This window comes from Electrophorus electricus, chromosome 6 (assembly GCF_013358815.1).
Source record: "Electrophorus electricus isolate fEleEle1 chromosome 6, fEleEle1.pri, whole genome shotgun sequence".
Taxonomy (NCBI): domain Eukaryota; kingdom Metazoa; phylum Chordata; class Actinopteri; order Gymnotiformes; family Gymnotidae; genus Electrophorus; species Electrophorus electricus.
This window is the reverse complement of record NC_049540.1, coordinates 23,584,598-23,608,079: the sequence shown is the minus strand read 5'-3', so window position 1 is coordinate 23,608,079 and position 23,482 is coordinate 23,584,598. Positions and strand designations below refer to the sequence as shown.

The following is a 23,482-nucleotide window of genomic DNA, read 5'->3' as shown; positions in this document are numbered from 1 at the left end:
CTTCTATAGCAGTGTAACAACAGCTGTATTTGACAGCAGCCTTTGAAATATACAATGTCTGCATTCACTGTATGTCTATTAGTAAACTCAGGGCTAGTGCTTAGGTGCGAATGCTATTATTCTAGCAATTTACACTTTTTGTTGCAATATTCAGTAGTTTGCTAGAGAGTTTGGGTAACTGTCAAGAAGCTTTTGATAGAATGTTGATGTGAATGAATATACAATTTACATCTGAGATTAACAGAGTTGTTACAGATCTAAATAAAATTTTTAAAAGTCATCAGAAGGGTACAAGTGAAGAGAAAAATGTCTTAAAATAATTTGATTATAGTCCTTGATACTAAACACTAAGATAATTCTGCAGAGTCTAGGCTTAAGTCTTTCAATAAAAATAAATTACAGATGTTAATGGGCAAACTATTAATATTTTCCTTTTAAAACATCAGAATCATTACATTTCCTTTTGCACATTAAAAACTGCATGCAATTGTATCAAAACAGCACTAACATAAATTTACCATAATAGTTTTTATATAAACCTAAATGATTTATAGTATTTGGTATTGTCAAGTTCTTACAGTTGTGTTTTAAATAAAAATACTTATGATAAACGCAACATAACACTGAGAACCTCAGTGCCTAAACCAATGTTTGGCAAGGAGTCATGGAGAACCCAGTAACAAATGTTCATAAAGAGTATGATGCCACGAATGTCTTCAGCTTTGCTTTCAAACTCTCTTTGATGAATTCAGAGAACTTCATGTCTGTCAGCAGAATCTGGGGTAATGGAAGGCAGCGTGAGAGTGGCAAAGTAACTAACCTTAGTAACATTACACTGCACTAGTGGTGAATTAAGGGGAAATGTTTCATTTTCTTACTCCAGGTTCCCCTCATTTAAAATTTCAGAATCTCAGTTTAAAGGATCTAGTTCAACAGCAGATATAGGTCTTCAGAACAAAGTTGTATTATTTATTGTTTCTTTTGTTTTTATATCCCAGATGCTGCTTGGCTGTCATGCATAATTCAAATAGTGTTGAGTTTGAGAATAAAATAAATTAGGTCACATGACATCACAGAGACATTGTGTAATGTATAAAATTTGAATTTCACACTACAAATGTATAATAAACATATACCAGGCTCAATGACACATGATGTGTCAAACTTCTTTCTCCTTATAAATATAAAGGCTACCTGTGGAAATATCCCAAACAATTTTCTCGTTTCCTCCTTCTGGCCTTAGTAATTTATATTCACTTTCTCATGTGACCCATGACTGTAGAACAGATTTTGTATTTATTAAAAAGGCAAAGATACTAATGATGTAAGACTAAGGTTATCATGTAATGATGTAAATTAATGATGTAATGACTTAAGCTGTTTCTAGAAAATGAACTGACCATATCTAGCCCATTCATGCATGGTGTCTACTTCAGTAGAGAGATATTCAAACATAAGTTGAGATATTTACTCCAAACCAACAGAGGGTCATATCCTAACCCTTTAATGTATTTCTGTATAATCACTGTCTTAGTAATATTTGTTACCCTGAAATATTACATCATAAATCCAAAATAGCGAATGGTTGTGGACATGACCACATGACCTCTAGAATATCTGTTAAACCTTTTTATTCCACAAGAAACGTACAAATACAATACAATTTTGTAATAATTATGTTGTAGAGAATACTTTCATCAAAGTTTTATTAAAATATATTATGCATTTTTGTCCTCTATGAGTGAAAAGTTAACTGTCCACTGTGGACATCAACTGGGTGTCAACTGGGAATGATAGCATTAGGTGATATATGTTATATGTATTATCTAAATACTTGCAGTACATTCGCATATCTATTCATTGCATGCACATGTGTGTGTGTGTGTGTGTGTGTGTGTGTGTGTGTGTGTGTGTGTGTGTGTGTGTGTGTGTGTGTGTGTGTGTGTGCTTGTGTGTCTGATCACAGATATACCAGAGAATTACCTGTTTCTACTAAAAAGAGCATTTACTATTGTAAATGTATTTGCTATTGTAAATGCAAATAATATTGTAAATAAATATTTCTTAAAAATCAATTGGTTATGTTTCATCTTTGCTCATTTATACAAATATCTAATCAGCCAATTACAAGTGTTGTTTGGAGGTAATAAAAAGCTTACAATTTTTTAAATAATTAATGTATGAAAGAGCTAGAACTTTAAACAGGTTTAAATGGATTTATTCTAAATTGCACTAGAACAATATATGAACATTACTTCTGTTTAAGTATTGTACTGAAAATGGCAACATTTACGTGAATTCGAAAGTGCTAATAGTTCTGCTCTTTCAGGACCATGGACAGCGGCAGTTATTATGCACGCAGCCTCTTTTATAAGACTTGCTCTGACTATATTTAAGTCTGCCACATCTGTCCTGGAGTCATTTATAATAAATATGTAATGTGAAAGAAAGAAAGAAAGAAAGAAAGAAAGAAAGAAAGAAAGAAAGAAAGAAAGAAAGAAAGAAAGAAAGAAAGAAAGAAAGAAAGAAAGAAAGAAAGAAAGAAAGAAAGAAAGAAAGAAAGAAAGAAAGAAAGAAAGAAAGAAAGAAAAAGAAATGTACACAGCAACCAGTAGGCTAGTTGTAGTCAAAGAAATAGCATTGTGTTGGGGCACTGTTATAGGGAGTAACATTAGTAACATTTAGATCTAATTTTTCATTTAGGACACTTTAGGTAATTTACGATAATTACAGTCATGTAGCTATAATAGATATAATGCACGTTGAAGTAACGCCCAGGAACCTCCTCGGTATTTGTTGCATAAAGAAAAATCGATTCATACTCAGTATGTACAGGCTAAAATCTCCCTTTATCATCCATCCTCTTCTCCCTCAGAGATACTTTACCCTGGTCATTGAAGGCCACTCTAATGCTTCGATGAAACCCCGAGAAAGACTAAATAAAGCGATGAAAATCCTAGTTCGATAAGCGCTATAGGAAATTGTCTTGGAATGAAAATCTTCTTTTCTAAAGATCTACGAACATGCAGGAAATTTTAAAAATTGCCAGTATGATAAATGAAGTATGACTCAATGACATTCCAAACACATAACCAGTTATATTATGCCGTCCTTACCCTGTTTTAATTCTTTGGCGTTTTTGGTCTTTCTCCGCATTTTTGATTTTTCATCGTTTATTTATGTACTTTCTGCTGGATTTCCACTGGAGAAGGATATACACTGCGTAAGCATGCCATTTGTAATCCAAAGCTCCAGACACATTACACTTACAGCCACACTACAACTTCAGGCGCCCTACCGCCTTCACATGCAAAGGCTACACCACTTAGCCGTCTTAGTTATTGTTTTATAGGGACGGTCCAACCGCGAGGATTGTCACCACATTGGACCGTTAGTACAGGTGCCCGGATTTTGCTTCCTTGCACATTAAGTTACATTACATTAAAACAGTAGAGTCCACTACAAGAATGTCCGAAGAGAGCTCAGCAAGATCGGTCGAAGGCGCATGTGTGATGTTTGTACATGCAGTCGGTAGACACTGCCCACCACTGTGTCGCGCTCCCCCATCTTGCATGTGGAACGTCTAGTGCCGGACGGAGTTGCACCAGGGTTCGCGGCACTGCGGGGGAAAATCAGCGACAATGGATTGCTAATACCGTTTCTGTTTTTCCTTTTATCCATCTGACGTCATCCTCGATGTCTCTCAATAGTTTTTAACTAAACAAAATGAGGATTTTTTGTAATCAGATTTTACTGATATTTACTTGCACTTGGGGACTCATTATGGGTGCTTTTCCAAGCAGCGTTCAAATTGGTAAGTACAGGAATGCATATTTAAACCAAAACCCAAGGCTGTGCGGCAAGTGCCATAAACTGCGTTTTATTTCTTTATTTATTTTGTTCTATCCAGTTTCTTTTTCAAATGATAACGTGTAGGATGTGAATAAGACTTGAATAAGCGTGCGATCTTCGCGTTTGAGTCACACATGCTATAAAAGCCCAAGCAGGTTATAGTGCTCGTTTTTCGTTTGTTTGTTTGTTTGTTTGTTTTTATAAATATAAAAGTGTTTTGTAATCTGTATCTTTCATTCATTTCCTGTCATGAAGTCCTCTGTGTTAACGCTCGGCATTGGTCGCCGTTAGAGCGCCACTACTGCAGTGGTTCTTACGGCACTAACAGGATGCTCTGCGTGTATGGAGTGATCAGAACAAGAATATGAATACAATGAAAGTTTTTGTTTTGTTAACTCAGTTTCCTGGTGTAGCAAATTTGCCTAGCTTTAAATTCATAAAACGACTTAGATATGAATTCACGTGGTCCGCTCTTCTTCGTCGTTTGAAAGTGCCTTAATTTATTCCAGTGCTGCATCACACTGTGTCTGTATGTCAGTTTTCGACACCCCCCCCCCCCCCCCCAAAAAAAAAGTCACATTTGATCCTATCTCCGTTGGGATGAAAAATGCTAGGTTCTAGGATTTACGACGTGCTTTTATATTTCAGCTTAACGTCACAAATGCGTGGCTGTGTTAGTCCCTTGAAAGAACTGCTCACTACATTATGTACTTTTATCAGTTGGGCTGGTTGTGATTTTTATATATTTTTTACCATTTTTAGTGTTTTGCTTATGTTTTCAATTTTTCATTTTTTAATTTTCTAATTATTTTTTTAGTTATCTCCATGAAAGACATGATCAAATTACAGTCCTCTTATTTGGCACATTGACAAAGAGTGTAATCCCACCCACCCCCCCCCCCTCTCTCTGCAGGTGGGCTGTTCATCAGAAACACAGACCAGGAGTACACTGCCTTCCGTTTGGCCATATTTCTGCACAACACAAGCCCAAATGCGACGGAGGCTCCCTTCAACCTGGTGCCCCACGTGGACAACATTGAGACTGCCAACAGCTTTGCCGTGACCAATGCCTGTGAGTCCGGCCTGGGACTGCTTACCAAATGCTTGCATTCATGCTGCTTAATTAGCCATAGGAGGAAATGGCACTGGGGGAGGGGGAAGAGGGGGGTTGGTTTCATATGAGCTGCTATTAGGGTTCCTGTGTACCACTAATAGACACTGGTGTGAGCGCTACATAACTAAAGCTCAGAACGAGAGGCATAGCTACACCTGAGAGGAATGGAACGAACATGGCAGCCACCCTGCACTGATACAGGGTACTCCTTGCCCAGCCAGTATTTGTCTCTCTCTGGGAGATCTATCCTCAGGCTCTCTACTGACACAAATACAGACTAAGTGCATTCATTCCCAGTGACACTACAGTGTGTGTGTGTGTGTGTGTGTGTGTGTGTGTGTATACGCACCCATCCCCCCAGTACAAAAGGACATGCTCTTTTTTTTTTCTCTTTCTCTCTTCCAGGGTGTTCATTGTGTGTATGAATATAGTATAGTATGAATATATGAATAGTATACATTTATATACTATGAATGATACAGCCTCATGTGAGCTCACACTGACACACATTTCTACTGTCCAATCTATTTATTTTTTCAACTTTACTCTGTAATTAGCCTAATTTCTCTGCCAATAAAGCAGCGTAGGTCTGTCACAGTCTGTTTGTAAAGTAATCCTGGTATAGCTTATCTATATGTGGCCTACAGTTTGGTGTGAAAATAAGGAGGGGGCCATGAGAGTACCACAGTGGGTGCTGTGCTTTGCCCAGGGGTCAGTCTGGGCCAGCGAGGGCCTTCTCCTCGCTGCTGCCACAGCACAGCCCCCTCCACCAACCTCTCCAATGTTGAGGCTTTTGTCGCTTCCTATCAGGCTCATGCTAAGGTAAGGTCAGCACAGAGCCAGAGCTGCAACCAGCACATCACATCAGCCAGCCACCTCTTTTCCTGGGCCCATGCCTCTGCCTGTCCCAGCTCATGGGACTCTGGTCTTCACTCCCTTAGCCATCTTATGAGGAGCTTGGTCTCCCCTTTTTTTCTTGTGTGTCTTGTATTTTAATATGCCTGGTTGTTGTGTGTCTACTATGTCCATACTTGGAATGGACTTGTGAGTTGGTGCCAGTACAATAGGCAACATAATTCATCTAAACAAGACCTTTTTGCATGCAAGTTTTTCAAGGCTCTTTATATTAGTGCTAATACTAAATGAATGCCTGTTCTGTATATGAACTTGCATTATGTTTTATAATATACCATGACCATCTGATGTGTCATCATTCTTTGCATCATCAGCATCATTAATGATTTGTATGTTAGCATAATGAGAAAAATTTATGGTGGCATTTCTTCCCTGCTGCTGTTTTCCCACTTCCAGCACTGCACCTTTAATCCACCACCACAATGTGTGCTTAATGTTCATTGACCTGGAGATAGCATGTCTTCTGTGAAATAAATGAAAGATTTGTGAGAAATTATGTGGCACTTTTAATTTGCTCATCAGATTAAGCACACAGTGTGGTATCAGTAACTCACACCAGCCTGATAAGTGCTGGTGTCATTACTGTGTATGAACAATTGGTTTCGGCTAAGAAGATTAGCCACTCAGTGAATTACTCTTCATTTTGGGGCCTATGTAAATCACAGTGGAGGAACAGTGGCTTTTGACCCATGCATGCATAATATTCCAGCAGCCCAGTGTCCCACGCTCTGCCTTGTTTTCCTTTGCTCCTTCTTTCTTCTTCTGGGTGGAGCTTTGCTTGCTGTTTGTTGCACCAGGGCTTTCACTCCTTTTTTTTGGAGCTGTAGCTGCTAAGGAGGGATAGGCAGAGGACAGATTATTCTCTCCCAATGATCTTTTCACCTTTTACAATTGGTTCCCCTGTTTTCTGTTATTTCACACCATTGGTAGCTAAATTGGGCAGAGAATGATGCAAATTTGTGATATAGTGGGTATGAGGGAAGTCTTAGCTGCACTGTAGCAGGATTTCTATGACCTTTGTGGGAAATTCTGTTTAGCTTTTTTTGCAAGCTGCGTGCAGATACAGCAGAACAGTTGTGGTTTTAGCCCTTCCCCGTATAATTGTGTTATTGCTGAATCAAGTTTCTCTCCTACTGTGCTGTCAGTTCCTGTGATAGCATCGCCACACATACCTATCCCATAAGCTACTAAGCAGAGCTCAAGCTTGTCTATTGTGGCATGGAAGAGTTCAACTCTACACATTGCTTGGAAAGCTCAACTGGAGTGCAAGAACACGATTCTTTCACAATCAAGGGCAAAAATGTTTTGTTTTGAGAACCCAAGCTTGAAGGATAAAGACCTGGTGGAGGGTGAGTTGGGAAAGTTACATATATTTATATATAAGAGGCACCAGATTATATATGAAAAGAAGATGTTTTTTTTCATTATATAAACTGGCTCCTCCTATTAATAATTCAGAAACACTCTGCTTGCACAGCTGATGAAGGACCTCTGTCCCAAACATCCTGTTTCTCTGGAAACTGTGTATTTTACTACAATTTTGAATATCTCTACATCTCTTACTACAGTACACTGCAGTTAATCACCTGGAATCTTATATATACCAGCAGCTACTGTTCATGAATGCAAATATCTGCCATGTAATGCCATTGCATTTAGGCATGTAGACATGGTCAAGATGACTTGCATAAATTCAAACTGAGCATCCCAATGGGGAAGAAAGGTGATTTAGGTGATTGTCAGTGTAGCATGGTTGTTGGTTCTAGATGGGCTTGTCTGAGTATTTCAGAAACTGCTAATCTACTGGGATTTTCACATACAACCAACTCTAGTGTTTACAGAGAATGGTGCGAAAAGTGGCAGTTCTCTGGGCAAAATAATTTGGTCAGTATGGACCAAAATTGTCGCCACAGGAACCATGATGGCAGGAGAGGGGAATCGTGACAAAGATGAGACCACATGCCTTTATAAGGATCTGCATGTGGTACAGAGACCACATGCCTTTTTAAAGATCTTCCACTAATCTGATACAGATGAGACAAAAACATGCATGTCAAAAGTGAGTTAAATGTCAAATAATAACAGTGGTACTGTAGCCTGTAACCACTCTAGATGTACTACATGTAAATTTATTAACACAGCCAATTAAATAATAAGGATCAGTTGTTATCGCCCATTCCTTCTCATGTATTACTGCAACAGTTGTCTATTGTATTTTTTTGCAAGAGATATAATCAGCATTACATTAGAGAAACCAAGAGAAGGCTTCCTGATCATTTTGTTGAACACCATTAGACCATCACAATTAGGGATTTGTGGTTTCCAGTGGCAAAGCATTTTAATGCTTATGGAAATTGCATTAATGACATAACTGTTCACATTACTGGTTGTTGCCATGGCAGCAATGAAGCTAGGAAATTTAAAAGAAAGGAACTGATCTACACTTTCTGAACTTTAGAAACCTATGGAATGAATGTTCTGATTTGTCTGCTTTTTTAAATATGAACTGAATCCATCCGTTATAATTTCAGAAGCACTTTGCACAGTGATGAAGGACCTTTGTCCAAAATGTCATGTTGATCTGGAAAGCTTCTTTATTTCACTGCAATTTTGGCCATTTCTACATCTTTTTCTTTTACTATTGTACAATACAGTTACTCCCTGGAATCTTTTTCAGATTCAGATTTTTCTTAAGCTCTTCATCCATGTTCCTAATGTTGCTATCACTTGGGAATATCTCTCTCTCTCTCTCTCTCTCTCTCTCTCTCTCTCTCTCTCTATATATATATATATATATATATATATATATATATATATATATATATATATATATATATATATATATATAATTCTATCCTTCTCTGCCAGTGTCTTGTTTCATTTCTTGATGAGGAGATTCTTCTTGTTCTGTCCACACTGAAGACTTTAACAAAAAGAACTGGCTTGTGTGTGTGTTTCTATGCATGTGGCTGAAGCCATGATGTTCCCTGTGTTGCAGAGCCACTCACAGAAGGCTTTCATTTCCATGTGCTTTGGAAACCAGACTCAGAGTGGAACTCTGAGCCATTAGGGACCATCTGTGAACAGAGCTCAACCCTGTTTCCACTCGACTCTTCCCTCCATGGTTAATACCATGGCACACTACCTCTCTCAACCTGTCCCTCTCAAGCTTTCATTATTGGGGATGATGTTTGCATAAGTTGGCTGCAGGTTCTTAATCAATAGTGACCTCCTGCAACTGTCTGCAGTGGTGAGCAGTGTGGAGCTGAGAAGTCTCTGGTCACCTGATGCTAGCTCGTGGAGACAAGAGATGTATGGTGTGGAAGGGAGAGGAAAGCTTGGAGAATTACAAGGTTAATGGGTTTCCTGCTTAAAATCCCAGCTTTGATTTATAGGTTCCTATCTTTATTTGACTGTATTAAAATTTACACTGCTGTGAGAACAGAAACATATACTAACAGTTTATCTTTTTGTGGGTACAAGATATTTAATTTTTAAAATACATTTATGCCATAATTTGGTGGCTTGTTGCAGCTTCTCTTCTCAGTGTGTGTGCTGGTGTCTGCATGTATGCTTTCTTCTTTTCACACTCTGCTAAACCATTTCCTGTCCTGCCTTGGGAGTCAGGGCTTAGAAAAAACCTTTAAGTGGGTGGGATTCACGTCCTGACTGGGGCTCTCCAGTGACTGTGCCCCAGCAGGTCTGGCCTGCAGTTTGAAGGAGCACGAATCAGATCTTACCTCATTATCAGGCTACTTGCTCCAGCAGAGCCCAAATGAAGCTTTATGTGAAAACCAGGACTCAAGGTCCAGGTTTAGGCAGATGGTATATTGATGTAGTAGTTGTCGTGGAACATGCATACACCCCCCCCCACACACACACACACACAAATGGTAATTGGCCAGTGTTCTCTTCATAGTCATGGTTTTTATTTGAGACTTATGTATTGGCTGTTTATTTTCCCTCTCCTCTGTGCAGTTGTTTATCAAAACAGTTATTAAAAGCCCTTGGATGTCCTTCAGAGTTTTCACCATAAATCCTATAGCGTCATGTATCATAGAAAATATCTATGAATTCTATTCATTATGCTCCATCGTGGCTATCTTTATGTCTGGACAGGCTTCTCTACTGATTAGTGACTTTATACTTTGCCTCAAAGCAGTTGCTTCACTGAGCAGTAGCTACCATCGCAGCCAAGCAGACTCCATCCATTCAAACCTTCTGAACCTTTTTCAAAGTGCCACTCCAGGCCTTTGGGATGCTTACCCATGGCACAGTCCCCTATTCTTTAAACAGCACTCAAAGAACATGGCAGGGGTTGACGTGATGGATTGCCTCAGTCCTACATACATGGATGGCAAGCAGGAAGCAGACAGTCAGGCAGAAACGGTGATACTGGGGACACTAGCTGCCTGTCAGGCTTCCTCTGGCAGGTCCTATGTTTACCTCTTTTTATCATCTGCCTGCAGATCTTACTGTTTCTACAAGTAAGAACTAGACATGTGGTCCCCCTCTATGGATATGTGCACTGCACAGATATGGATGTAAGAAAGGAAAGGTAGATGTGTGTGGAGATGTTGTTTAAATATGTACCAGGGGACTAGGCTTTATCTGTAGAGAAGGAAGTATTGTACTTCATTTTGGTGATACTAACTCTCCCAACAGCCAATCATTCAAATTAAATGTGATTTTCATGAGATCAAATAAGTCCTCAAATGTTGCAAAATTATGTTTGAACCATATAATTAATTAATAATTGGATCTAGCATGAGGAGCCAGTTTCTTTGTATAGAGCATTCTTTTATATTATATAAAGATGACTTTAGATAAGCTGGAGAGGGTTTCCACATCATATATTCCCTGTTTGATACCATATTTTATAAAGTAACTGTAATCATTATTCCCAGTACACTGACCTCCAAGAAAATCAAGGACAATACCCAGACATCACAGAAAATAAGAAAATGACAAAAATATAATGTGTGAGGTTACTAAATCAAATTTTGTTGATGTTGTTGTTGTTGATGATCTCGGCACATCTGCAGTGCTCTTCTAAAATGGTCCCAGGTCCCACCCCAGCATGTATCAATGCAAACCCCTTCTAATATATGAGTCAGTTGCTCCTGTTTAAAGTGTCTGATAGACTGACCTGCAGAGAGCCGGATGAAAAGCTTAGAATGAAGGGATGGGAATGTCAGGAAAACCTGACACAGGAGAGAGCCGAATAAACACTCTTTGGTGAGGGATAGCATAGCTAACTAGGTGAGACAGGTATATTGCCATGGCTTTGTTTAGAAATGTTTCCCTGTGTTTCTCAAGGTGCATTCTGAAGGTATTTTCTTTGTAAACTTGCTTGTAATGTGCTGCCATCACAGAACAGTCAAAGAGTATGACTGGCCTTTCATTCCAGGTGCTCATACAGTACCTGAAGTTATTTTTTCATTATGATCTTATCACATCATGGGCAACAATACAAGTGATATAAGAAATAGCAAGCACAAATGCTTTTTTCATAAATGCAGATGATGTCTTTGTCAGTTGATGATTGTGGCATGAGGAGTGATTGTGGAAATGTAGGAGGTAAAAAAAAAACAGTTCTGGGTTCTGCACCAGAATGGCAGAGCTAAAGGACTAAGTATAACTTTCAGAGAGGTAGAATTGTAAAAAAAAAAAAAAAAAAAAAAAAAAAAAAAAAAAAAAGAAAAAGAAAAAAAAAGAAGATTTGGGAATGTATAGAAAGCTGCCTAGGAAGGATGAATTTATGTACAGTCTTTCTTCCATAAGTTACTGAAGAACACCATTGTCTGACATCTAATTTGTGTTTTATTTTGTTTTTTTCAAATGTTTTGCTGATAATTTGCTAGAGGGGCGTGTTAAATAACTGGCTACAGTGAATATGGGTGGGAGTGTTGTCAGTAAATTGTTGCTGAATAATATTGTATTGTTGTAGAGCTTTGAGCCAGGCATATTCTCCAACATACTTCCTAAGAGCAATTATCTCAGACCTTGCTGCAAAAAATCACTAGAAGTGTGACTTTATATTTCACCATTTTAAATCACTAATATTTTTGGCTAGCTAAAATTATTCCTTGAATATTTTTCAAGTTCTGTTAAAAAAACTTTATAAACAAGTGCAAGCTGTTTTTCATTTACCCATTCTAATGATTCTGTTTGTAGAGTAATCATTTGGTCAAACATTATATGATTTGTATGGGGTATAGGTTTTGTAAATCAATGCAATTAAAAGTTAATCTGTAAGATTTCTGCTCAATATTATAAGAAAAAAAGTGTAAATATTTCTGGAAGCTAATTTTAGTTTCTCCCATTTCACAGTACGTGCCTCAGAATTCTTTTCCTCTAGCTTTGTAAATCCCCCAACCCCCCACCCAACATCACCTTTAAATTCCCTGGAGCCAAGCTGGAGGCAGGGGTGCTGGAGGCAGCCTTGCATGAACTCCTGATTGCTATATGCTTAATTAGTCTACATCAAACACACTTCAATATCCACCCCATCCATCTTTCCATCTCTCTCCCATCTCTTTATCTCCCATCTCTTACTATTCTAATTTCTTTTGGTTCCTTTTTCTTTTTGGCAGTGTCACCTTGCTCTTTCTCTCCCCATTATGATTAAAGATATGAGGATGCGCTTTGCACACTTTGCTAAAACATTTTATGGAAAGTTACAGAAGCAAAGAGGCTATTCTAGTAAAGTGCTTTTAATTGAAAGAGAGAAAAAAAGGACACAGAGGGCTGGAATGTCATCAGTGAGCTTTAGTAAGAGATGTAGGTGTTCACAGATCCAGATGTGCTCTTTGTTATTCTTACAGTTTTACTTATTTAACTTTGGCCATATTAATATGCATTTGATACACATCCAATATTAACGGGCCATGTATAAAATGATGCTTTCACATGTTGCATCTCTCATGATATACAGTATACCTATAAGGAAAGCAAGTATCCAAGATATAGTAAGGTTCAATTATGAGAGGTTTTATTTTTAAGACAAGCAAGCTATGAATGTATTTCAGAGGCCACAATTTCTGGGTGTGATTCAGAGAAGCTGTGGGGTTCAGACAGTTTCCAGAGCATGGTGCTTTTCTCAAGGTCTTTCCAATCCAGGGTCAAAACAGAAAGGCTGAGTGCAGGAGGTTTTCAGAGATTAGACTGAGGAAAAGGTCTGGAAGGGAAGCACAGGTCAGTATACAAGGTGGCTGGCAGGCAGGCACGCAGGAAAAACGCTTGGTATGCAACATTAGGTTGGCAATACTTTGAAAAGAGGCAGGGGAAGATAGCTGCATAAGAAGCGGAATATTATGGGTGGGGAATGACAAAAATTAAGAACACATGGCTTGTGAAAACTCAGGTTAACTTGATCACTGTTAGGATTTTTCAGTTGACTTTTTCAGTGAGCAAAGAAATGTTCAAGGTTTTCATTTTGTAGTGAATCATATTGTTTTTTTGTATCACATTAGAAGGTATTGATTAATTACTTAAATTGTTGGTGCTGTGATTGAATTATAGAGAAAAGCTCTCTGTTTTTCCTTACTGGCTAGATGGCATATGGCCAGCAATCAAAGTCATCACACAAAAATTTCAGACTCGGTGTGGTTACAAGAGGCTCTGTAGACCCGAGGAGATGGTTTAATGCTGTGTCACCTCTTATACAAAGCATCCAGTTGCATTTCATGCACAATTATTATCACTGCATGCCATTTTAGAGTTCAGAAGAGACCATTTTAAAATATGGACACCAAATTTCATCATCCAGCTATCATTATTTACAAACTTACCTTATGAGCTTAGCTTTTTCCTAAGCACTCTCTTTAAATGCTTTCTATTCAGCCTCTCTCTACTATATTTATAGCTAGGCATTTTTGTAAGGTTAGAAAAACCAGTGATGCTTCTCCATTCAGTGCATGACTGAAAGGGTTTTCATAAGAACAATTCTGTATGAATCAGTTTGCAACAGCAAAGCTATACTCACACTCATCCTGTAAGTGTACAGTTAGAGACAATAGCCGATCTGTTCGCATGATAAATTTGTGTGATCAAACACAAGTTAGTAACATATGTCTGACTAAACAATTGACTCTTTTTTACCATTGTAAATGTGAGTAAATAATCTATGTATATAATATAGTGCATATACACCTAAAGAAGACTTGGACCAAAGTTTTGTAGTAATCGTGTACTTTGAATGAATTTTAATATTAAATAGAATTCTGTTAGTAGGTCATGTTTTCCAAAGTGCATTTTTTTGCCCTCAGTGTTTGAAAGGAGAGTATACTTTTACAAAACCACTTTTTTAATTGCAGAAAAGCCACCTTGTGTGAGTGGAATGGTCCTCGCTGCCCGCTCTCCATTTCCCCCAGTATGTTGCTAACATCAGACTCTGAGACACAGACCTTGATTACAAAGGATCTGTTTGTCTCTCGTATTTGGGCAAAAACTACAGCAGTCAGAGGATTTGGTTGCCACAAATAGTGAAATGGTCGATTTAGCAGGTCTTTCTTTGGGGCTCAGTGTTTGAGCTCAAGGGGTGCTGCTTATGCTTTCTGGTAGTTGGAATGGATGCATAAACACACACATATACCTGTGCATAAACACATGCAAATGCATGGGTGACCTCAAACAATCACATGCTTTGGTGTCAAATGCTTTTGCACCAGGCTTAGTATTACTAAGTTTGTGTCACTGTATAACTTGCTTGCTGTATAAAGCACTGTTGTAAACTATTTCTAGTTATACAACCATAATTATTCCATCAACTGAGGTTTTAACGTTTATTCAAAGTGATCTGTATTGTCCCATTTTTCAATTCCTGTGCTTGACCATGTTAGGAAAAAAGTTGCTGTACCAACATTACTGCTACAAAACACACTATTTAAAAGCCAGTTTTGAAGATGTTGGAGTTATTAATCTAAACGCATGTTATTCAGTAAATTTCTAGGAATTATTCAGTAGTTCTAGAGAAGCTAATTTAAAAAGTGTAGTTATGTGCTTCTAGAACTGCCCATGGTTCCTGGGAGTTTAAGAGGTGGCTGGCGTGGCTGACAAAATTTGACAAAAAGAAACAACCTGGCTATAGTCCATAAATGTGAAATGTGTATAGGTGCAGGGTACGCATTAAAATGGATTGTGAGCATTCACAGACAGCAAAATTTTATCTACAATTAGATCTGTGTCTGCAAGGTCAGTTCATTAAATCTCAAATTCCTTCCCATCAGTAGAGCAAGTTAGTGAAGGAAGTCAAGTGTTTGAATGCAGCTTCTGGCCTGCAATGTCATCTTTATGTTTCCTTTACCATAACTTGGTAATAATGAGATGCTATTATTAGCTTCAACCAGAGGTTTCTCTGCTTAGACAGGCCCATAGGGATCCACTGTACTGGATCTTCAAATAGCTGCTTTTCGTGGGTATGGGAGTAATTGTATGCAATTTTCAATACATTTCAGTGCATACTCATATCTCACTGTGTTTTATGTTTTTCAAAATTAAATAATATTTAATATTACTTAAACTATACTATCCCAAACAATATGATGCAATTACTAATGCACTTAACATGAGAAATCTTGCTGAGATATGTGTTTATACATATTTATATATTCCGACAAAACATATTTGATCTTGACCATCCATCTTTAGTGCATTAGTTGACAGTACTGTCTCATAATGGTGGGAGCTGGGGAACAGCTGCTGTGAAAGGCCTGTATGCCACAACCATGCAGGACTTACGACACAAGGCACACTTTCAATTATATGGGCCGTAGGCAGAGCGCCAGGCCGTGCAGAGATGGGTGCTTTCCAATTACACGGCAGGCTCGGCTACAGTGTGAATGGAGTTAGCAGAGAGGAGCCAGGAATATAGCTGCAACCAAAACACACACAGACATACAGACTCCTGGTTTCATGCAACATGCAAGCTAGCATGCAGGGGGGCCATGACAGACTCATAAAACCTGCTTTTTCTAGATGTGCCCAGTAACAAGAATATATTCCCTTGTCTGTCCCTTATCTCCATTTTCTCTCTCTCCCCTAGTCTCTTTTTTATCTCTTTATCATGTTCTTTTTCTATAGCTACCACTTTCTTGGACCTAATCCCCATTCTATTTCATTTACTCTCTTTTATACACTCATTCTCTTCTTCTCTATTTCTCTCTTTTCTGTCTCCACATAATGGCACGGAGGTGTTTCACTAAATGAGGCATAGATGATGCTTACAGAATAGATGCATAGATGAGGCATAGATGCTGCTTAAAGAACTTTTAGAAGTTTCTGAGAAAATATATGTGGTGGATATGGTCTTTGTAGCCACAGGAAAAAAAAAATTAAAACTTACCTCCTGAGACATGTTTATCAAAAACAGAAAATGATTTTCTACGATAATGTTTATCATGGTTTAACCTGGAGTGGCTGCAAAGGTGTAAGGGAGCATTCAACAGTATCCAACAGTAACCAGGAATCATGGCCCTGGCCTTTCATTTTGAAATCTAGTGGTAGGCCTTTTCCCAAGACCCTTCCCATTACTGCTAGTTTAAGAGGACACACAGACATGGCCGTGTGAAGATAGTTTTCCCTCTATTTCAGCTTTCACTGCCCTTCACCCTCAGGTTATGGCTGTCAGTCAGAGCCTCCTTAATGCACATTTGTGCTCACCCCACTGCCCTCTGGGTTACATTCTTCTGACAGTTTGCTGTATAATTCACTATCATCTTCCTGCTTTTACAAAATGACTGCAGCGTGAACAACAGTTATATGGGAGGAAGGTACAACTGTTTTTTATGTGACCAAATCTTCAACTTAAGTGATGCAGAGATGAAGATGAAAGATGAAAACGTTATCACTGTGGATTAGCCTACCTGTTAATTTCAGTTGCAACCATTCTACAGTACATAAAACCTCAAAGTCTGGCATCATTGTGCCAGAGCTTAGTGGCAAGCTAGACTGACAGGACCCTTAAAACCCTTGTGACTAAATACAGCCTGATGAATTTATTAGAAAATCAACAATATAGTACTGCTAATTATTATTTCTTAGAGATTCGAAAAAAAATGATGCTCTTACAAAGGGATAGTGTGACGTAGATAGCATGAGAAGGTGAAGTATATTAAAATGCAGTGGCGTAGGTTTCATTTCAACTTTGGGGGATAATGCACACACCACCCAACTTAACACATTATATGGGTAGTGTGAGCAAGAATTATTATGGGCACATCACCTCATCATCACCTCTAAATCTACACCTATGTTAAATTGCCTCATTTGGCCAGATTCCACTGCTGTTATTTGATTTGTTTATTTTTACTAATTTATTTATTTTTGGCACCTTGGCCTCAGATTTAGCTATGCATTCAGACCCCTTCTACCTCACATTTTTAGATTACTTTTAGATCACACTTTCTAGATTATTAATCTGAGAAGCGAAACATCAAAAACATGCCCATCAGAAATATTTACCAAGCTATTTTAAATTCTTCTTACTAAATGCTGGAAAATAATTTTCAAATCAAAAGCAGTTTTGTGTACTCCAATTACTTTTATTCCCCCTCAGCTTATTGTTAGACTCCTGGATATTATAGCCCCTTACGATTGTCCAGTAGAATGTAATTTGCTTGTAGAAAATGTTGTAGAAAATTATTAGCTAATAACTCATTCTCTTACTTCCAGGTAAATAGCAGCAATGTAGTTGTCATAAACAATGATTTTGACTAGTTACAGATTGAACTCATTGCATGTTATCACCTTTAAGAAATATTCAGTGAAACGTCGAATGAGTTTGCATTCATTCCCAGGTGATGCTGAAATAGCAATGTATTGAATTTATGCCACTAGGATAAAGGCCAGTATTTCACAGTTTCAGGACAGATCACCTAAGTGTCTAAATTACAGTATTAGAAAATATAGTATAGTATATAGTATAGTATAATTACGAATGATAATAACAAGTTTCAAGTAATTCTAGGCCAATGATCTAAACATTAGTTAGCTATAGCTAATTACCATAGCTGACTACATAAGATAGTATAGAAGGTAGAAGTAATGTTAAGCTTACTTCAAAAGATGTATTATCTATAGAAATCCCTTCTCACATTTAGAGGTCTTGAAATGTTCTGAAACTGTAAAATCATGCACAGAATAATTTGTAAGGGCAGACAAAAACTGGTGACTGTCAATTTCCTCTTTAATAACTGGTGCTAGGTTTAATTCATGACAAGTCAGGCATTATACAATTTTAATGCATGACTGCAGAGGCAAAGACCCACCTGATGCAAATGGATTTCAAATGAAAAGCAATTTTGTTTTCTTCAGTTAGTGCTATTCCCCACTCAGCAGTATTGTTAGACTCATGGATATTATAGCCCTACAAGGTTGTCCAGAAAGATCTCATTTACCAGTATGTTGTAGAGACACATTAAGGTTATAGGTTATCTCTAATTTAAGACGTGTTTTTATTTCTATGCACAACAATAATAATAAGTGTGTGCATTTGTGTATGTCTGTATGTGTGTATCTTTTCAAATTTTGCTTGCATGTGGGACAATTACATGAACAAACCCCTTCATTTAGAGGTAAACAGTGTACATTGTTCCCATGGAGATAAGGTCATTTATTTAGACTTGTAAATGAAGCAGCATGCTAATTTGATGACTAAGTTATACTTTTAGGCATTTTATGTGCCCTTGGCCAATATATCAGTACATCTGTGGAGCTGTTTTAGAGCAAAAATCTTTTGTGTTAATCTTCAATACTTTTTTTCTTCTGCTATGTCATTTTGTATAACTGAAACCCTGAGTCCTAAGGTTATGGTAATGTGGTGTGCAAATTTGGCCTCTTTTTATCCCTGACTAACAGGAGTCTCTCCAGGCTGCACCTAATCGAGGTTTATTTTTAGACCTGAATATGCAATTTAGATGGAGAAATGGCCATTCGGAATGGTTTTGTGAAATAACTTTTTTATCATTAGGCCCAGCAAAATTAGCTTGAGCAGGAATGGCTGCTTTGCTGTGGGCTGTGTACAGAGAAACACCGGGGGTTGCATTAACTCAGCAGAGCTCCAGTAAAGGCTTACACAAACTCTTTGCCCTGTATAAAGCCCGGGTATTAGGGGGTGTTTGTGGGAACAGGCCAGTGGTACAGAGAGACATAAATTCCGGGCCCAAGCAATGTCGATAATGCTTGTTACAGTCTATAATGAGGTCACAGGCACACTGTCTGGCCCCGATAGAGATTTATAGAGACTCTGACTCACTGGAGCTCTCTATGTCTGAGTCCACCACATATAGTCCTGCTAGATGCAGGAACACACACTATACTGAGGGGATTGTCGTGGAATCAGTGTGTCGAACCACAGCATTGATGACTTCTGCTATGCTACATTGCCTCACTCTGAGCTCTGTGTGCACCACTCACTCTTCAGGTGAGGTTCCTCCCTAATCTGCATCAGAGCCTCGCCTGGGCTGTGAGATCTCTGTTCGGCAACAAGGCTGTACAGTGTGAGTGGGCTAGCCAGTCATGTTGATGCCAACCACCTACATATAATGCAATACAAACATGAATGTTAATTCAGGGAACAAGGAACAAATTCCCTATGAGAGTCTTAATAATTTCTCAGTATGACAGTCAGCCTAATGTTTCTAAAGAAAGATTCCATCTTGTTCTATAGCCCTGGGGACACATATTGTTACATTGGCTTCATTGCTCATTCGGTGCCAGAATAGTCAATTCAAAGGTTCCATAGTGTGTCAGTTCAAAAGTACTATACTGTATCAATTCAGATGCCATATTATATTAATTTAGTGGTGCCATGTGGTATTTTTGTGAAGCAAGCACTGAACCACTAGTTTGTGTAAATTCAGCCTTGAACAAACTGTGACAGAGGTTATAGAAGGCAGTGTTCTTTGTAAATGCTACAGTTAAAGGAAGAAGAGATGTAGACAGGACTTTGGAGAAGATGCACTTCCTCATACAAAGCAGCAGGAAGAAACACACCCAGTTATTCAGCCAGGGGCCACACCTGTCAGCATGTGCTGAAATCAATCAGAATAGTGCCTCACTTTTACAAGTGCGCACACATACCACATGCATGCATATGGGCAATTATACACTGCACACATATGAAGACATATGGGATGTGATCCCTTTTTAAGGCTTACAAAAGAGTAAGGTTTAAGGTTTGGAGAGAATAAAGGGTTAATGTTTGGAGAAGTATAGTGAAAAAAAGGTATTAATATAAAGAAATAAAATAAAGGTTTGAAGAAGTATAATGAAATAAATGTATCACAGCATCTGCTTTGAGGCTGTTGTGTTTATTAAGTCATTTGATTGGCCTAAATTGATACCTCAGACACATTTGATGTGCTCTTTTAACTTACACTCATGGTTTCAAGCCTGAGAGATATTGCATGAGAATGTTCAAGGCTTTTTGTTATTCTGATTTACTAACAAAAATAACACTTCTATTTCCTACTGAGATACTAATGAGTATAGAGTTGATTATAGGCTCAGAGTAATAATGTAAAGAATGATGAGAGCATTCAGTGTTTGTACGCAGAATTAAACATGATCCCTGTTTAGACTAAAGACTACTTATCAGCACATACATTGCAGGTACTTTCTACTGGAGAAATTCCTGCTCATACAGAGGTACAAATATACATATTTGAACAAAGATTTCTTCCTGTTTAAAAGATCTGTGGTATGACATTGGGTGAGTGACAGGAATTAATCCCCAGATGCTTTAAAAGGGAGAGCTCAGTGCAGACTTAAAGGACTCACTTTGAGATATAGTGATAATGGACAGAGGAGGGCTCACTCTGAGATATGGTAATAATGGATAGAGGGGAGGGCTCGCTCTGAGATATGGTGATAATGGTTAGGGATTGGAACAGATGCAGCCAAGTTTGTCTTCCATATTTTCATTCTGTCCTACTTTTTGAGAAAAATATGTCAGATTTGATGAAGTAGCCAGCTTCTGATTCAGTCAGACTTTTTTATTTCTAGTATTTAATAGATTGGAATGCTTTTACCACCAAGACACAAAGAGATTTTTAGAAGATCACCTCATTCCTTAACATATTAAGTTATCTCTGTTCACTCTGTGATGTCATTGTTTCAGGGGATCAGTGTCAGTGCTGTAACTGCTCCAGTCAGTACAGTCGGTCTGGTTTGTGTACCTGTGTGAGGGCCATTGAACGGATGCGCAAAATACCACTGAACAAGTGCTGAGTATTAATCAGTGGTAGCTCAGTTGTCAAGGTACTTGACTTGTAATTGGAAGGTTGCTGGTTCAAGCTCCACCACTACCAAGTTGCCCCTGAGCAAAGCTCTTAACCCTCATGTTGTACTCAGTCATAATTGTAAGTCACTTTGGATAAAAGTGTCATCTAAATGTAGTATTATACTTTGAGATCCAAAACTGGTACCTCTGGAATAGAAATCCATGCTCCCAACCAGGAGCCAGCTATGACATTAGAAGTTTTGCCAACACATACATTATTGTTATTAACAAGTAAACAAAAGCTATTTCATAAAGTATGCGATAATATTTTTTCCTTACATAGAAAATGAGAGGTTGACTATTTGTTATTGTAGCAAAAGACTTTTTTTTATTTGCCCTTCTTGTAGGTGCAGGTGGTGGTGGTGTGGGAAGTTGTAGACTAATAAGGGTCTTCTGATTCAAATTTAGCTTGAAATTGTCCCATGGAAATAATAAACGTATGGTACACATGGTACAGTAATAAAATGACATTTTTGACTGATCACGTCAGGTGAACCTTACAAATCACATTAACCTTTCACTCCAGCACAACCCAGCAGCCCCTGTTCTAGATCAAGTAGCCAAGAAAAGTGGTCCATAGCCCCCAGAGGAACTAAGTTACTAAAATGGTTCACTTTATCATACTAATCTGTTTTCTCAGAAGTGATGAAACATCCAAAGCTCAACTCCCCTAATCATATATATTGTGAGATGGGTAAGCTGTGCAATGACCAGCAGGCTCAAAGTAGTGGAGACATTCTATGCTATTCAGGCAGTGTGAGAGTGAGTGAGCTGAGAGCTTACATGAATCTGAACAGCTGTATAGTGGAAAAGAGCCTATGCTCATCCACAGAGAGTTAGTGTGAGTGGATGCACTAAGTTCCCACTGGTATTGGAGCTGGCTATTTTCATGGCTGTCCCACCTGAGAAAGTGTGAAGCACAGAGAGAGAGTCCAAGCAAAGCCAGAAGAAGTAAAGAGAGGGAGACCATAGAGAAGCACCAAGCTAAAAGTGGGTGACAGATGCACAAGGAGTAAAAGAACTATAGAAATGGGCCAAATTGTAGTCCTTTAAATGGAGCTCAGAAGCCTGGCTCTAGTCGAGCATCAAAAAATTCTGTTTTCTGCCTTCTTCTTTTGATTATTTTTTTCTTTCTTGTAAATATCATGGCCTTTGCGTTCATAGCTTTTTGTATTCAGAGCTGTTTGTATTTGGAGCTAATTACTGTAATTAGTAAGAAATTAAATAGAAAACCAGGGATTTATGTGAATTAGTGACACAAAATAAAAATGAATCCATCTGTTGTTATTTCATATTTCAGGCAACTAAGATAAAATAGGATATAAAATCATTGAAATTAGCAAAAATAATATTTATTTTCAACTACATTTAATTGAATTTAGTCTGTTGTGCAAATAAGGATTATTGATTTAATTTTAATTTAATTATAGTAACATTATACTAAATAATATATTCAGTGCAGTTCAGAGACAGATGATGTGACTGACTGCTTTACTTTCCAATCTTTCTTTGGTCCTGTGATTTTCATTAATACTACTGTAACGATTCTGCTGGCCCAAAGTGCATGGAGCAGGATGCACAGACTCCCTCGATAAAGTGATACATTTATTAACATAACATACGAATAACGGTAGTACTCACACAACATTAACGACAAACATAATGTACACATTCGAATAAACACAGACAATAAAGTTTAACAATGACTACATACGTGTGTTAACATACAGCAGCAGACTAACAATAACCAACACAATACATACACTAATAGAGGTTTAAATAGACAAAGAAACACAAGACAAAGAAAATCCCCGTGCAGGTGCGTACAATTATTGAGGGCGTGGTTACAAACACGGCAGGACATAGCACGTGACTTGTAGGGGGGAGCGTCCCATGACAACTAGCCTACCCACAGTGTTTTATTTTATTTAGATCACTACATACTATGCTGATTTCCTCTGTGATGTTTTAAATGCGATATACTTTATCTATCTATCTATCTATCTATCTATCTATCTATCTATCTATCTATCTATCTATCTATCTATCTATCTATCTATCTATCTATCTATCTATCTATCTATCTATCTGTCTGTCTGTCTGTCTATTTATATTTCTCCTTATATATTTTTCTTTTTTTGGGGGGGAGTGGGGGTGTGTATAAATAAATAAGGACAAGGGAATTCTCTGGGGGAAGGCAATTGAATACAAACTAAGAGAGAGGACAGAAAGAGAGGTAAATGGAGAGTCTAGACCCAGAGAGGAGTGGAAGCAGAGTGATACAGAGAGAAAGTGCACAAAAAGTCAGAAAGGAAGAG

The 23,482-nt window shown here is 38.1% G+C and overlaps 1 protein-coding gene across 5 annotated transcripts in view; it reads left to right on the top strand.

The window, feature by feature from the left end:
* Positions 1–3,327: 3,327 nt before the first annotated feature.
* gria4b (glutamate receptor, ionotropic, AMPA 4b) overlaps positions 3,328–23,482 on the top strand; it is a 63,319-nt gene continuing 43,164 nt past the window's right edge. For all 5 annotated transcript variants that reach the window (XM_027004781.2, XM_035527163.1, XM_035527161.1 and 2 more), the window contains exons 1-2: positions 3,328–3,814; positions 4,766–4,924. In XM_027004781.2, coding sequence (XP_026860582.2) covers positions 3,727–3,814; positions 4,766–4,924 — 247 coding nt within the window. In that variant the 5' untranslated portion in view covers positions 3,328–3,726. The remainder of the gene's footprint in view (positions 3,815–4,765; positions 4,925–23,482) is intronic.